The 17079-nt window shown below is 33.3% G+C and overlaps 1 protein-coding gene across 5 annotated transcripts in view; it reads left to right on the forward strand.

Moving 5' to 3' along the window:
- Positions 1 to 17079, forward strand: part of SIPA1L2 (signal induced proliferation associated 1 like 2) — a 131583-nt gene that overhangs the window by 61726 nt on the left and 52778 nt on the right. For 3 of the 5 annotated variants that reach the window (XM_064648814.1, XM_064648815.1, XM_064648818.1), the window contains exons 5-9: positions 1068 to 1256; positions 5556 to 5730; positions 10212 to 10315; positions 13028 to 13105; positions 16782 to 16939. In XM_064648814.1, the coding sequence (XP_064504884.1) occupies positions 1068 to 1256; positions 5556 to 5730; positions 10212 to 10315; positions 13028 to 13105; positions 16782 to 16939 (704 nt within the window). The remainder of the gene's footprint in view (positions 1 to 1067; positions 1257 to 5555; positions 5731 to 10211; positions 10316 to 13027; positions 13106 to 16781; positions 16940 to 17079) is intronic. The other 2 variants (XM_064648816.1, XM_064648817.1) reach the window with 1 other exon arrangement.

The following is a 17079-nucleotide window of genomic DNA, read 5'->3' on the forward strand; positions in this document are numbered from 1 at the left end:
ACTTATTTGTATTTTTTGTTTTGCTTCAAAATACTTTCTTAGAAGCTTTTTTGTGAGATGTTTTTATATACTTCTACATACATGATTTGTGGAAGGAACATTAATACATTCAAAAAAATAATGGTCTTATTTGAAAGAATAATTTACTTATGGTTGTTGTGGAGGGGCATGTCTCATAACTTCTGTTTGAAGCAATTAAATATCTCTTGCTAACTAATTTCTTTATTGCAGCAACTACCTTAGATTTCAATGAAAACACAATGTTATTATTGTATCAAGCAACTGTAAATTTTCATAGTCATTAGGACTACTGGTTTTTATTTTGATTAGGGCATAGAGAAGTGTTAGCTAGGCTTCCTGATATCACTGGGCTCTTGTGCTTTTGTAAACAGATATATAAATAGATACATAATTTTTTTTTTAGTCTAGGTTTTTATTTTATAGCCAAAAAAAGGGATGTCCATGTATGTATGTATGTATGTGTGGAGAGGTGATCCAGGTGACTCAGTTTTAAGAAATCACTCTCTTTTTGCCAAATTCAATGAAGAAAAAGCAGGATGGATTAAAAAATAGGTGAGTGGGTAAAGTGAAGGTGCTACTAGCTGTACCTTACCTCACCTGTCCAACCTCACATTTGACTGCTGTGTTTGCTAGGTAGTATGGCATTAAATTGACTATTTTTAATTTTCCTGGTGTAAAAATATATCCCCCCCAAAAAAGTAATGTTCATATGAATTTGAATAAATTAATAAGATGCTTAGTGAATTTCTTTAAGCAAAAAATATTTGTCCCTGTGGTGGGGGAAAACAGTTTTCCCCCTGAAGTTATAAAATGGTAAATCCCCAGGGGGTGGTAACCCTTGAAGTTTGAACCAATGAGTGCTTTTGCTCATTTAGTAATCTTTACTCATTTAGTAATCTTTTTACTATTTAGAAAAAAATTAAAATGGGAAGTTTTTTCTTACCATTCGTCTTTCCATGCTTTTTCTAAAATCTGAAGTTTATGTCTTTAAGAGTCGTTGTCGTATTAGAGCTAAAAATGTTTTGTGTGTTTCACCTTTACTGCAGCTTACTACACTTAGAGGAGCAATTTTAGAAGATGCTATACCATCCACTGCTCGTCATGGCACGGCAAGAGGTCTGCCTCTCAAAGAGGTACTAGAGTATGTAATACCAGAGCTGAGCATTCAGTGCCTGAGACAGGCTTCCAACTCACCCAAAGTATCCGAACAACTGCTTAAGCTGGATGAACAAGGGGTATGTAGCACATGACTTCTTTTTTAAAGACTATTCCTTAGATAAATAGAATAAAAAAATTATTAAATATTTTGCAGGCAGTGTTAAAAAACGTGGATTTTTAATGCAAACCATTCAGTTTCTTGGTTTTAGAGATACTTGTCTGTTTTCACTGACAAAATGAGGTTTGCTTATCTAAGCAAATTCTTTTCGAAATACATTTCAGCTGAAGGAAATAAATATTGGTCTATGAAGATTGTCTTTAAATAACTGAGCGAGAGAAAGACTATTAACTTTGAACAGCAGTAAGAGGGGATTTTCGCAGTCTATTTGCACTTTAATGTGCCCAAATCACAGAATATTCTGAATTGGAAGGGACTCACAGTGATCACTGAGTCCAATTCCTAAGTGAATGGCATGTTGAATGCACATGAAAATACATCTAACACTTTATTAATATTGTGCATAGGTAAAGAGGCAAAAACATATTAAGTCTCTACATCTAAAATTTTTGGTTGTTTTTTAAAATAACAGGATTAACTTGTTGTGGTCTTACTAGAATAGAATGCTTCTGGGTTCATACAACTGAAATTGTGATTGAGACTAATGAATTAACTGCATGGCAATGAAATATTCATATGGCTTAAATTTTGACAGAAAATGGTGACGTTTATTGGGTTCAATGGAGTGAATCTGCTTCATTCAAAGCTAGTGATTAAATTTATAGTGTCTGAATATTTTGTGAAGGACAGGCTTATGATGGTTTTTAAATCAATTTTTAAAACCATGTTTTTAAGCAATGATCATTTAAATTGAAGGTTTTACCTTCTAGACAGAAGTCAGTATCTATCTGTTGAAATCCAATCAGAGGATGGAACCAGGTGATTATGATGGTGATATAATTAATTTTGTAATGCTAATTTGTTTTCAAATGTAGTGGTTGCATCTAACATTGGTGGTGTCTACCAGAATTCTTCTGTCTTTTCTTGTGGCTGTAACAATTGCTCAAAACCAAGTACATGTAGTCAAAGGAAGAGAATTGGTTTTTTTGGACGGATTGTTAAGCTAGTTTTTGTATGTTTGTTATAGTACTTTTGTTCACTCTCGTCTTCGAGGAGGACTTTTAATTGAAAGTTCATTTTAACAAATGTCCTTTTCTCCTGTGTTAGTCAGTTCTTCTGGTAAAACAATACAGGGAAATCAGAAGCACTCAACTCTGAATCCAAGAGCTCCCGATGTGCTGTTGCTCTCTCTTTGTTGTTTGAACTTCAGAGTGAGTTTAGGTTAATCTAATAAATAATATTCACTCTCAGAGGGGCAGTATGTTCTAGGGAGTATTGTGTATGACTGTGTTTGACCTGACCTGAATATTTTCCAAACTCTTTAAAAATATTTCCCCAAAATTGGAAATGTAGATTGTCCATTGAACTTCCCAAAGTGATTCTTTAACCATGAATTCCTCATTTTGAGAAACAGCAGTACATAGCACTTAGTTTTATTTTGTGTGATCAATTCTGAAAATTCAGTCCTATAGTGAAATGGGATGTCACCTGACAAAATGTTATGTATCTTATTTGCTGCTTAATATGAGGTAATTACTTCAACATAGACAGAAAGCTGCGAAAGGAACTGGCATGAGATCCATTTTTGTTTTTAATCCTCTTATGTACTTCATGCTTTCAGTTTATTAATCAAATAAATACAAAAAGAGATGCTTGGCGACTGAAGATGATAACTGGCTGAAATATCATTAATTAAAGAATATGGATTATGATCTAGAAGATTAATACTGTCACCAGAGTAATATTAATTTTGTGTAATAGTGTATTAAATGTTTGCATAGTTGCGTAGCAGATTGAAGACTGTTTTGATGTTTTGATTTCATTTTCTACCTATTTCATAATTTTTCAGTGAAATCTAACATGGATTTTGGAGGAAATGTGGCTAAAATTTGTCTCTAAAAATGACAGTAGAAACTAGATGTAAATTGTATGCTTGACTTCCTGCATTTTTCCTTATTTTGGCATATGATGATCAGCATTAAATTTGGCTGTAAATTTACAAGGAAGGCCAACTCTTTATCTACTACTGTAGTTGTTTTTTTAAACCTTTCTCCAATTTTCCCCTAGTATTCTTTTCCAATTTCTGCTAATGGTTGTTTATTGTTTATATGCTTTCTGGTTCCCCTTGCATCCCTATAGGAATGTTTTCTTCTCTCTAGGCCATAGGATGAGGTTTAAAAAAGACCAAAGAACTTAGGAGCTTTGGATGCAGTGATATTTAGTGGCTTTTGAGTGTCTAATCTCTTGAGGTTCCTTGCTATTAAGAGATATAAAATCTTCACATGAAAGTCAACAAGTTGTTGCATGATAAAGAATTTGTACAAAAAGTTGACAAAATGCCAAGATTCAATAGTGTGGATTTCTATCATTTTCAATCAGGAAGGACTGCTATGCACCTTTAATACGTCATATACCCAAGTAGCTAAGTGGGTTTAAAAGTTATTTTGTGATGACACATTATTAAATTGTTGTCAGTGTTACATTAAATGTAAAACTTCTGATTTGGAAATAATGAAATCAGAACCATATCTGCAATTATTTACTTAAAAAGAATAAGCATGTGGTACCATTTCAAAACTGGCAAACTGTATCAGTTTTAAATATTCTGATAGTTCTTCATGCCAGTTAAATGCACTGCATCAGAAGATCCTGCCAAAGCTCATTTAGATACTTCTTTCTTAGACATTAACATTCTAAATGTACCTTGATTTCTACTTCTGCACAGCCCTCATGATCTTGGCTGAGAGTTCTTTTACTCAAGTCTTCTAATTTCATAGTTGTGAGTAGTCCTAGAACACAGGTAGGAGGTTCAGATTACTGCAAATGAGCTTGCAGCTGCTGCCTTGTTTAGCAATAGTGGTATTGGTAGAATCCACTTTGTACAAAATTGCCTAGTATTTACAGTACTTGTCCATGAAGTGAAATCCCAGGATTAATTCATGTCTTGGGCTGGTGAGTTTCAGATCCTCATCTTCAATGTCTCTTAGCACAATGTTTAAACCATGAGATGCTAGGTTGTTTTTTAAGACAGAGATATACTTTACTTCTGTTTGGAATTATGTTGATATTCATGAACAAATACAGGAATGGAGCATTTACTGAAGAAGGAAAGTTAAGGATGATGAATTGTGGAATGATATTTTTGACACTTTCTTCTTTCATGTGTGTATGTTTTATTGCTCCATCTTTTAGTATTCTCATCTTGTAGCTTTTCCTCAAAATTGCTGTAGTAAAACACAGGTGCATTAGCATGTCTATGGATTTGAGTTTTACAATAGACTTACCGTGACAGACTGTGTGTTACATATGACTGAGGAGAAGCAGACTGTTGTTGTCACCTTTGCTCTAACAGAAATATATACAGTCTTTGCATAACACACATTTTGGACACTAATCCTGATGTTTGATTAAGAGAAGTCTACAGCTTGAGAGTTGATTTGAGTCATGAATGCCTGAAGGGAATCTGGTGTTACTGATGGTCTCTGTAAGTTTGTGAAGCTCTTGAAAGTGTCAGTTAAGAATAATAGGACTAATCCTAATGGTGGTTTCCTGTTTGTCAGCTTAAGTATGCATAAAAGCTAAGAAGACAACAGTCTGCTCAAGGAGTAATCATCTCTTTTTATACTTAATGGTTTATAGTTTTTATACTTTACTTTTGTATAGAAGTAATTTATCTCTTCAATCGTCCATAACTGAGAGCCTGTTTAACAAAACTATTTCACTGCAGTCTGATTTCTAGCTTGAAGTATAGTTTTGAAAATGGGAAGTAGTGTTTAACAATGGACGATTTTATGGGGAAGGCAAAACATATAACAGAAATTACTATTCTGAGGGTATGTTTTAACTGAACTACACTGAACTTTAAAGGGTAGAAATGAGGGGCAGTAAATCAGAGAAAAAAGACTGCTATACAAATATTGCCAATTAAAGTTCTCATACTGTAGCGTGCAGTGGAGTGTGCTTTTATAGATGACAAAGTGAAAATTCTTCATGTACTGCTTTTATCTGTGTTTGGGTAGGGCCAATCCAGTTTTCTTTCAAGAGTTGAAGGCTTTTTTTTGTTTGGTTTTGGTTTTTTCTTTGTTTTGTTTTTGTTCTATGATAATTTAATTTCCCAAGTCAGAACACTTACTTTTTCACTTTCAGATGACTTCGGCCAGGGGTTGTAACAGTGTCAATGTTTTACTTGTTAGTATTTATTCTAGTATTGTCTTTCCTTTGTTTCTGTAATTTTTTTAATTTATTTTTTTAATTTCAGCTGAGTTTTCAACATAAGATTGGTATCCTTTACTGCAAAGCAGGCCAAAGCACAGAGGAAGAAATGTATAACAATGAGATGGCAGGACCAGCTTTTGAAGAGTTCCTTGATCTACTGGGCCAGAGAGTACGGCTAAAAGGATTCAGTAAATACAGGGCTCAGCTAGATAATAAAAGTAAGTTATGCTTCCAGCCTATAGTAGAAGTGGTAATTATGCAGTTGATCTTCTGCAAAACATGTTGTCTTTTCATACTCTTCACTTTGGGTTTTGATTAGTAAGATTAGATGGTAAATGAGGGAGATGAAGCATATGATAAGAGCATGTATCAAACCTTGTCTGAAAAGTTATTTACTTTTTCAGGGGCATTAGTAGAACTGAAAATCAGAGCAACTTATTTCATTTGTTTGCACTTATTTAAAATCATACTATGTGAGTGATATTTCAGAATTCCCCAGTTACACTTTAATATCATTTTTAAAAAGGCAAAAGAAAAAATGTTTCAAAATATGGAGTCATGACAAGGGACCATTTTCCTTATTTCAGCTAAACTTTTGTGCTTCCCTTTAATCAACATACACATTTATGTTTATTTATGTGGAGCAATCAAGTTTTCTCAGCTTTCTAGTTTTTCACACATGCAGAGTAAGCATGTTATCATTCCTTGGATGCTAATTTTCATCTACTTCAGTGCTGTGTTATTGGTGCCATTTCCTCAGGTCTTTCAGTTTCTCTAGCTCTAACAGTATAAAGATTTAATTGTACAAATTTGTTGAGTTTTGTAGCAAAAATAGGAACTAAAATATTGCTGTTAAAAAAAAGGTGATATGTTAGCACACTTCTTTATTAGCACTGTTTTCACTGCTCTTAACTCATTCCGAGTTTAATGATATTTTAACAGGATTTTGATAACTGATCACTGTGAGCTGTGATCTAAGGATATCTGGTTATTCATCTGCTTCATTTTAACATAGTGTCAACCTGTATAAGCACCACATTTATTTCTAATAACATTATTGCCTTTTTGCTTAAATCCATGTTTGTTTCACTTTAATAATTCAGGCTTGATAAAGACTATTGCATCCTATTTCACTACAGAATAATAACTAATTTTTCAAATTAATGTGTAGAAATATTTATTAACATGCTGTGAATGTCAGACTTCTAGAATGAATTGATAAGTAAAGATGAAGTACTGAAAGGAGTAAGGGGTGTTTGGATTTCCCCTCCCCCCCAATCAGAGCACGACTGAATATCACCTAGTAATTTGTACATATGAAAATATATACTGGTCTGTCAAACAAATCTAGTTTCTGTATTTGCTGTGCTTCAGTATGAACTTGCATTGCTGATCAGCACTGTGTATGTATCAGTCAGTAACATGATTTTAATGTCTTATTAGGTCTGTGTGCCATTAATGATATCGTCCTGTCATAGTATGTTCTCGTAGTTTGCAACAAGCAGAATGGAATTAAGAGAATTCACAAAGATACAGTCTTCAGTATTATATTAAATGTAAAATACTGACCTTATTATCATATTTTCTGTGTTATACTTTTAAAATATAATTATGCAACAAGTATTACTGTGTGTGGTATTTACAATTGGATAATACATTGTTCTGACTGCCTGCAGGTTCAGAATAGTGGAATAATTTAATCTCTAGGAGCTACATTTTTGGTAGGCACAGTGTTTCAGTAATACTTCTTGCTCAGTTTTTATAGCATTCATATTTATTAAATCTTTCTGTTCTCAAATGCTTGACTAGCTGTGCGTTTTTCTTTAAAAAGTTCTCCTTTATAAATTTGTTTATTTAACATTTTGGTAAGTAATTGGTCCATTTCTTATGAAATACAGAAAGTAGAATGTTGCCAGACCTGTCTGGTGGACAAGTCCCCACCTCTTGCTTGCTCACTCACCCTCCAATTTGTGAGTTAAGACAGTTCAGTGAGTGAGTGGAAGAAAGGAAAAAAACACCCCTAAAAAACCCCAAACAAACAAAAAAGCAAAACCAAAACAGAAAACCCCAACCAACCAAAAAAACCAACCCACTACTGCAATGATCAGCTGACAACACAAGTGATGCAAAGGCACTTGCCACCTCCCATTAGCTGACTGATGCCCAGCCAGTCTCTGAGCAACAGCTACCTTACAAAAAAACCCTCTCCCTGCTCCAGTTTTACTGCAAAGCTTGACTTTATATGGTATGGAATATGTCTTTGGTCAATTTGATTGGCTGTCCTAGCTGTCTCTCCTCCCAAATTCTTGGCTACTCCTAACATACTTCCGAGAATAGGGAACAGTGTGAGAAACAGAGAAAGCCCTGATGCTGTGTAAGCACTGTTTAGCAATTCCTAAAACACTGGTGTGTTATCAACACTGTTTTGATCACAAACAGAAAACACAGCACCATATGGGCTGCTGTGAAGAAAGTGAGCTCCATCCAAGCCAGACCAAGCAACTGTGAAGAACATGTGGAATATATCAACTATAAACTCTTTTCTGCCCTTCTGTATTAGTGGCATGCAGTTCCAAATCCCAGGATCAAGAAATAAGAAAATTAAGTGAAACTTTACCAATTCAGTAGTATATAATTTGTTTTAAAACATATCAATCTAATGGAAATGAGAAATTAAAGAATTTATTCCAATATTATTGAAACATTAATGTTCTCATTTGTAATCTTCAGAATATAATTATGGATTATTTAATAGTTAAATTGGATTATGTATCAGTTTAATTGCCTTATACCTGTAAACAGAGAAATGACAATGAAAGAAATTGAGGAAATGTTGTAATTTTATATCTACAGAGGAATAGTGCTGTTTCACTTTTGTTTAATAAATATGCTTTTCTGCAAAATATCTCATAATTAAAGGAAGATCTAGCCAATTTTCTCAAACATTGTGAAATAGAACAAATGTTCAGAAAGGAATGAGGTGCAAAAATGTCAGCCCAGACATAGTTCTTTTTTCACTAAAATTGTCAGCAGAGTAATGTTTGTAGTAGCAACTATTATGTAAATTTAATCACAATGGGCCTTAGTAGGTGTTTTAGCAGAGCATGTGTTGAGTTAGAAGATTTCAGCTTTGTGTAATGGACTAAATTTCAGAAGAAAAATTTGTTATCTCATTTCAAAAGTCAAGGTGCTGAATCAAAAGTATTCAACTAAGTAGGATGTTGTATTAGGAAAGCATTGATTTTAAGAAACTGTATAGGTTGTTAATAAGTATTTAAATAGGTGGCTTTGTAATAAGTATTTAAAGGGATTGGTTTTTGGAATAGTTGTTCAAGATAATTTGACTTTAGTATCTAATTACAAATGGAGTCAGGATTGCTGACATCAGTGTAGGTTAGACAGATTTTTTTTTTTATATTGCACAGTATAAATTATTTCCTCTTTCTTTCTCTTCAAAACTGACTTTCTAAAATGCCACTGAAAGGTTATATTGGAATTAGCTTTTCAACTGATTTTCAAATAGAGGAGTGCAATAATATTTCTATTTTTAGCAGCTTTTAAGTAAGAAACTTCAGAGAAAATGATGCTTCCTATTTCTTATGCAACTGTAATTTGTATTGCATAGATATTAAAAAATGAAGCAAATTTTATTATTGTGCAGACATACGTGATGAACCCAGTTATAATATGAATGTGCTAATAATTACGTACACACAAAACTAGTTTTAGATTTGAGGCTGCAGATGGAGTATGGTTGCTGCCAAATTTTACCCTTAAGTGTAAATTTATGTGCTGCTAACTGGAGAACTAACATGACCAATCGATTTATTTGTGGAATACAGTTACTATTTAAAACAAAGCAAAAGCTTAAACAGTGTGTGAAAGAATGTGCTGGAGAATGTTTATTGGTGTAGAGAACATAAAATTATGTTAAAAAATGGGTGAACATGGAAGAAAACAAGAAAAATTGGTAGTTGCCTTGACTCAATAGGGTGTTCATTAAAGTAGAAAGTTAAACTTTTTAAAAGTTCACTGTACTTACTTAAATAAGTCGGCACATATTGAAGAAGGGGAATAAAAAAGATTACTTTATGATTGCAGTGTAAAACTCATCTAATTTGCTGTAAACATTGTGAAATGCTAACTCAGTGCACTTTCTAAATTAAAGAAACAAAAGTATTAATATCTTATATGAAATGCATTTAAATAATTTCCAAATATGTGAAAATTCCTATGAAAATTTTAATGTATTACATACGTATTTTATGTTTTAAAAATGTCTGATATTCAATATTTATTTTAATGTCCGATTTCAAGTAGCCAATTCCTTTTTGGTAAAGTATAGGTTTCATTAATTGTCCTTATTAACCACTAAATAATGTAAATACATAGTATATAAAACTATATTCAAGTAGCTAGGTTGTTGTTCCTTTTTCATGAAGTACCGATATATTCAAAATTAGATCATTTAGGTCTCAGAGACAGCAAACTCTTTGGGCATTTTTCTGCAGGACCCTTCATGTCATAATATGAAACTGAAGAGTAGATATTTAGCTGATGCAAGCTGATTTTGTTCTATTGAAACAAAGACTTAAATTGCTTAAATAGATTTAAATCATAGCATGTGAAGAATAGTGTCCTAATAAGTGGTATGAATGTTCTCATTTACTGACCTTCTTGCCATTAAATTAATTTTCAGCTGATTCAACAGGAACTCATTCCCTCTATACTACCTATAAAGATTATGAGTTAATGTTTCATGTATCAACAATGCTTCCATACATGCCCAGTAACAGGCAACAGGTATGTTTTTTTAGATTTTCTTTGTAATTTTACATCATAAATCTTTGACATTGAGTGTTGGGGTTCTTTAATAATATTGGTTGAAAACGGAATTGTTTTCATTTAAGTATGTCTCAGTTGTATTTTTTTTTCTTGAAATATTCTAAGACATTAGAAATCTCATAGGATTTTCATTCTGTATGATTCAGTAAACTTATCCCATCTGCCCCAGTTCATTATATTACTAAAAGGCAACATTGCCTGTGGTGAATGAGTTATTTTCAGTTTGGACTGGCTTTACATCTTACTTATGTTTTAAACATTGAATGGAAAATAGTCTTATGGTTAAAATATGCATGTAATAAGATTTTTAAAAGTATTCCTTCCACTTAATCCTTATATTACAGCTCTTGAAATGTTTACTAATGTCAGTTTAATAATAACTGGTTAACTGTATCCTTCAAGGTGTCTGTGAAGAAGGAAAACTACAGTGTATTTATCTTATTTCTAGAAAATTCCCTTTGCTTATGTAATAATTCAGAATATCTTCAACGCATTAAGGATGGCTAAAAACCAGCACAGCATCCAAAGTGTGCCGTGCACCAGTAAGGTTACTCTGTCTTGCCTGTCTAAGATAATTCTTGTTACTTAATTAAAAAGTACAAGCACATTTGGTATAATATATCAGTATTAATGCTTAAAAGAAAAGCAGTAGAATTGCTCATACGTCAGACTGATGGTAGTTCATAACCTTCTGTGCTGCTGCTCTGTGTTTTTCTAGGTCTGTGGAAATAAGTGTTGATTTATTTAGTTAGTTTTGGAATAATCTGGCGTTGTCATGCAAGATACAAAAATTTCATCCATTTTGAAGGGTTGTCACGAAATAAGGATGCTATCTCACTTTGGTTTTGAACAGCACACAAAAAATGCTTACTGATTGGTAAGCCAATTTGAGTTGTATCCTTCATGCCTACCCTATCAATAGGTCTTGTATGAGGAAAAAGATGTGTCAAGGCAGCAAGAAAAAGATAAAAGAAAATTATTTCAATTCTTCAGAAGGGATAAATAGTAATCAAAATGGAAGAAAGTATATCATGTATTTATATATTTTAAATAAGCGTCAGTGCATAAAACTTGGAAAAGTTTTAAGAACTGTAGCAAGTCAACAGTTAAGACAACTTTTATTCCATTACACTTAGGGTTTAGATGTGGTTTAAAGAAACTAAATAAGGAATCAAAAGACAGAAACTTTTCACCATATGAATAATATGAAGTTTAGATGACTCACTTCTCAAAATGTGTGGCATTCAGGAGACAGAATGTTCAACTATATTAGACACTCAACTGTGACAGTAGCTAGTAATCAAGGTATTGGATCTTCATTACTGATTTCAGATTTTTCCACTTTTCTAAACTTCCACTTATGCCTTATTACAATACAGGATTAATTTAGTAAACGCACTAGAAGTTGTTTTGTCTTTAATCAGTCATAACAATCTTTGACTAGAAATTGCTTGTAAACAGGGAAAACTGTACCCTATTAAGAAGATATAATACACTGAATGAGCTTGCCTTAAAAGAATAAAATGAATATTTTCATAGCAAATCACAGGCACTGACAGTAAATATAGCCTTACTTGGAGTTTATTACTTTTGTTGTTGTCTTTCATGAATTTCCCTTGTTTGTGAGAACAGGATATTCTCTTGCCATGATCCACTGATTTTCATAGTTTTGCTGTTTGTCAGCTTCACTGCTGTGTTGCTCAGCCACCCCCTATTACTGTCCTTTCACTTCTTTCTGTGCCTTCCTTTCATTCTTATCATTTCCTTATGTGTCTCTCTTTATAGTCAGGTGATGATTCTTGTGTACAGAATTTCAATTTTAACTCCATGGTTTTTCCCAGCAACAAGCACTCCTTTCCACAATGTTTTAGTAAGCTCTCGTCATTGTCCCTTTAACAGGTTCAGTATTTAGCAGAAGCACTATGTTGTTATTCATGGCTTTCTTGGGATCAAAATAATGTGGCAGTTTTCCAAGTTCAAGCAGTATGCCTATCTGAAGACCCACCACATTATTTTTCAGGTGATGAGATCTATCAGTGTTTGCACAGCATGGACACTGTCTTAATGAAATGTGACAAGTGCACCCAAATGACCAGAATTTAGCCAGCCTTAATGTTCAAAAGGGATCTATAATAATTGTTTATTTTTCTTCTCTTACTGTTTAGTTCCAAAGTACATAATGAAGTATGCAATGTATCGACAGTGTTGCTTCTCACAAGCTAGGATAAAATTTGATTAGGTCTTCTTCCTTGAGACCTTTTAGATGTTGAAGACCACCAGTGCACTTGCATCAGCTGTGCTTAAGACAGAGAGAGGCTTTCGGGTGCTGTGGAATATGAATGTTGTTTGTCTCTTCAAGGTTTGGCTCACTAACTACATACCCAAGTAAGGGAAAGTTAGGGACCGCAGTAATTTTCTTTTTAGGTTATGTTAGCAATGAAGGCCTCCATTCAATAGTTATTTTCTGCTAGCATAGTATGTATGTACTGGCTGAGGTTGTTGCACCCTATCCCTATGTCCCTTGTTTGGTAATGACTGGGCAAGGTATTCAGTCACTCTTCATAATCTACGATGGTGACCTTCAATGAGCAAGCACTGAGCATTGCTTATATTCCAAATACCTGTGAGCCAAAAATAGGCCGCACCAGAACTGTTTGTTGCTTCTTCCAGGATATAACTACGCCCTGCTTGGTCCCTGATCAGGACATCCCTCTAGTTTTAGAGCCAGCAGGAGATCCAAAGAGCAAGGTAATTTTCACTTTGGCTGCAACATAGGCTGGGAACTTTGAAGTCAGCTGCTCCTTCCCTAGGACAGAAAAGACTACCAGCCCTTGTGTGGCCAGTTCCTTTTCCTTTACTGGCCTTTTCTTCAAATCATAGTTCAAGGTTTTCCCCTTTAAACTTAACCTTTGCAATGCCCCTTTCCAACTCATTCCCTTGCAAGTTTCCCATTCACACATTTGCAGTGTGCTTGATCAGACCCGATTAATCCAAATCAGTTCAAAAAATCAGTTTTCACCCAGTTTAATGAAAACTTAAAAATTAAACAGATATGCAATAATGAAATAAACTTGTTGCATTTGAACTACTGTTAAAATTGTTGGGTAACAAGACCTTTGGTTATACCAAACTCAGTTTAACCAGATCTGTCGAAAGTTCTCTTGCTACTCATTTCTGGTTTTGGTACTGATTAAGAACACAAATTGAAAATAAAACTTTTGAAACCACTTATTTTAGAAATGTACTAAAATAAGTTTGGAGATTTTCTTAATTGACTCAACACTTTGTCATTTAATTGAATGAAGAGTATATTTCACTGCTATTTCAACAGGAATTCCTTGTTGTTTTGCAGTTTAACAAGGCAAATAATTCTACAGAACTTGGTAGATTTTTAAGGCTGAGCATAAACTGTAAATATGCTAAGTTTTAAGGCAGTTCTTTTCTTCATAGATGCATATCTGAAAATTCAGAATTGAGTTGTTAAAATCTGAGAATTCATATAATAATTATTATTTGGTGCAAATTATTTTAATCTAATGGATTCTGCTTTTCTAACATATTTTCCTTACTGGACTTTGTGCGTTTTGTACTCTTACATAATATTTCACTGATTTCCTTTTGAGTGTCTGTTGTACTCGATTAGGTTCATTTTCAAATTCTAACATATCAGTCTAGTCTGATACTGGAATGATGTCAAAATATGTTTGATATCTCCTTACTGTAAGTAATTCCCTGTCATCTGTGCACCCTATTGAGAGTTCCTAATGTAGGAACTCCCTACATTGGCATGAGACTTTTTAGAGTATGTTAGAAAGGCAGATTTAAAGAAAAATAATTAATGATACAATATCCAAAAACCCCAAACCTGAGCAGACCTCAAAATGGGAGAGGAAGGGGAAACTGAGAACCTGGGGAAAAAAAAACGTAGGAGGTAAATATTGGGAGGAAAATTTAGGTTATAGAATGCAAACTAGAGAGGGGTTTCTTATAGATCTTTTTGCTTAGTTCCAGTTTCCTTCAATTCCTTTTTCATTTTCAGTATGCTATCCTTATCTCACATTTCCCAGAGAAGTATGTGTTCCCTCTTTCTTCTCCATTCAATACTTTATTCTTTTCCTGTTCCTTTATCCTATCCAGAGCACTTCTTTCCATGTTCCAGATCACCCCAGTTTACTTCTCTTCCCTTTTGAAGTTCTTTGCCTTATGATACTCTGTGCACAGCCACAGCTGTGCTTCGCTTTGCTTTGTGTTGAAGTTGACTGGCCACTTATGCATGACAATTATTTGTGTTACACTGGCTTTATTTTAAATTGTTGAAGAAGTCACTAAGATCTCTACAAGCTTGGTAAGGTTCTTAAAAATAATGACCTGTCTTCCTATTTCTGTTTTTGGACCTTGTAGAGGTTTCAGCTCTTCAAAAATAGTTTAGGGATAGAATATGGGAACTGCTATAATTTTAAAAAGGCATTTGCTAGTAGAATTTCAAACACTTCTAAATCTTACCTCTTACTAAATGACTGCTATTCTTGCTTAAGCTATCTATGAGAGCAAGCAGAACCTCCTAAAGGGGTTTTCAAAAGCAGAAAATATTCTTGAAAACAGTGATTGTTTCAAATACAAATTTAAAGAGGATTGCATTATAATTTTTATAATTTGCTCTGTGGAAATGTATAGGCATGAACCACTACACCAAGAAATAGTAATTGAGCACTTAGTGATATAAGACAGAAATTAATCACCCTATACCCTTCAGTTGGAAGATTCCGTACAAATTTAACAGAGGTGTAAATTCCAATCTGTGAGAATAGTAATAACTTCTAAACATGAACGTGTGCTGCACTACTATGGTCTAATTGTATGGCTCATTGGCTCAGCAAGTTACCTGGCACACGTAACTCTGTGATCAGTTCCACATTGTGTACTTCTACTGTAATTTGTACACAAAAGGTTGTATATGTTAATTGGCTCAAATAGTCAGTTATTATGATTTTAGTCTTAAAAACCTGAGAACTTGACTAAGCCACATGACTTACACCAAATCCTATTTTCTGTTCTTATATCTGTTGTGAAGTTTCATAAGAAGTCTTATTTCTTTAATCTGTATTTGGGATTTTGATTCTGTTTAAAATAATATAGCTATACTGAATGCTTTAAAATTGTGGCTTTGGCCCTTCTTACCACCTTTAGAATATCATCTTTTGTGTTATTTTAAGAAACATACTTATGGGGTTTAGGCTTTAGCATATGCAACTTTATGCCTTTTTTTTTGGTAGCTGAAATACTGACTTAATGGAACTGAGAAAATATAAGAAAATACTAGAAAATATTAGAAAGATTACATTCTGTAAAATCAGCGTGATAGAGAAATTGTTACTTGCTCTGTCATAAAGTTTTCAAATAAATTTGTTCTTATATCATTTTTAGTTACACATGAGCTAAGGTACATCCTTAAGTGTCTGTATGCTGTTAGTTGACAATGCAAGGTCTTTGGCAGACTTTCGGTAAATATTTTAAATGTAGCATGTGGTAGACTACTTTTTTCCTGTCTTTAATATATATGGATGTTTTATAAGCAAAAGTATTTAAGGAAAAAATGTAAAAAAATTGAAAGTTACAATATACTTCTGTGAGGAAAGTGAACATTATTTTACTGGCTTGTTCTTTTGGGTTTTCTTGGGGAGAGAGTATAATGCTCCCTTATTTCTGGACACGTTCTATAGTTTTTACCAAGTTTTGGCCTGTAACAATGATTTAATACTTTAAATTATTCCTTAAATATATTTTGATGATAAAAGCTACCAATTACAAGAATAATTTTTTAATTTATGAGTCTTTAATAGCTATTGTTTCTCCATGAGTCTTAGGTTTGTTCCTCGGGTATGCAGTTGTTAAAATAAGTGATGAGTATTCACGATAATCTATTTTTTTTAAATAAGATCATAATAATAAGGACAATATTTAATAGAATTGCAACATGGAAAAAGAAGTTCTATTGAGAAATAGAAGCAATATTATATTTTTAATGTAGGCAAATATTACACCGTAAAGAGGGAATTGGTATACAGTTCTCTGGATAGTGAGAAATGTCAGGTGATGTAACTTTTTTTTATTACTGAAGTGATACAGTAAAGAGAAATACATTTTTCTTATAAAATAAAACAGAAGGGAGCAGAAACTGTGCAGAACTAGTGGGGGGATGGAAGAGAACTCACTAGTATTTTTGTGAACTTAGCCCAATTTCCTTTCCTGATCTTTTTGTAGTTCAGTTTGATGTCCTTTATCTGTAGTTATCCAGGATATGATTAATGAAGTTATTTCTGAAAAATTATGCTTAATTTATTTTGGTTTGATTTTTTTTTCTGAGATGAAGAAATTGTGATTATTTTTTTTATAACTAATTTTTTAATGCATGTTTCTTGTCTAGCTGCTAAGGAAAAGGCATATAGGAAATGACATAGTTACCATTGTCTTCCAAGAGCCAGGAGCACTTCCTTTTACTCCAAAAAATATTCGTTCCCACTTTCAACATGTATTTGTCATAGTCAAAGTGCATAATCCTTGCACGGAAAATGTGTGTTATAGGTGAGTAGAGCCTTATAGCTATTTAAGTTTGTTACTAAGACTACAGTGGAACTGTCTTCTAACAGTTTTGTATTTCTTGAAGATATTATGTGTATAATTTTAAAACTTTTGCTACATGTCATGTGAGTTAGAAACCCCAG

This window comes from Pseudopipra pipra, chromosome 3, assembly GCF_036250125.1.
Source record: "Pseudopipra pipra isolate bDixPip1 chromosome 3, bDixPip1.hap1, whole genome shotgun sequence".
Classification (NCBI taxonomy): Eukaryota; Metazoa; Chordata; class Aves; order Passeriformes; family Pipridae; genus Pseudopipra; species Pseudopipra pipra.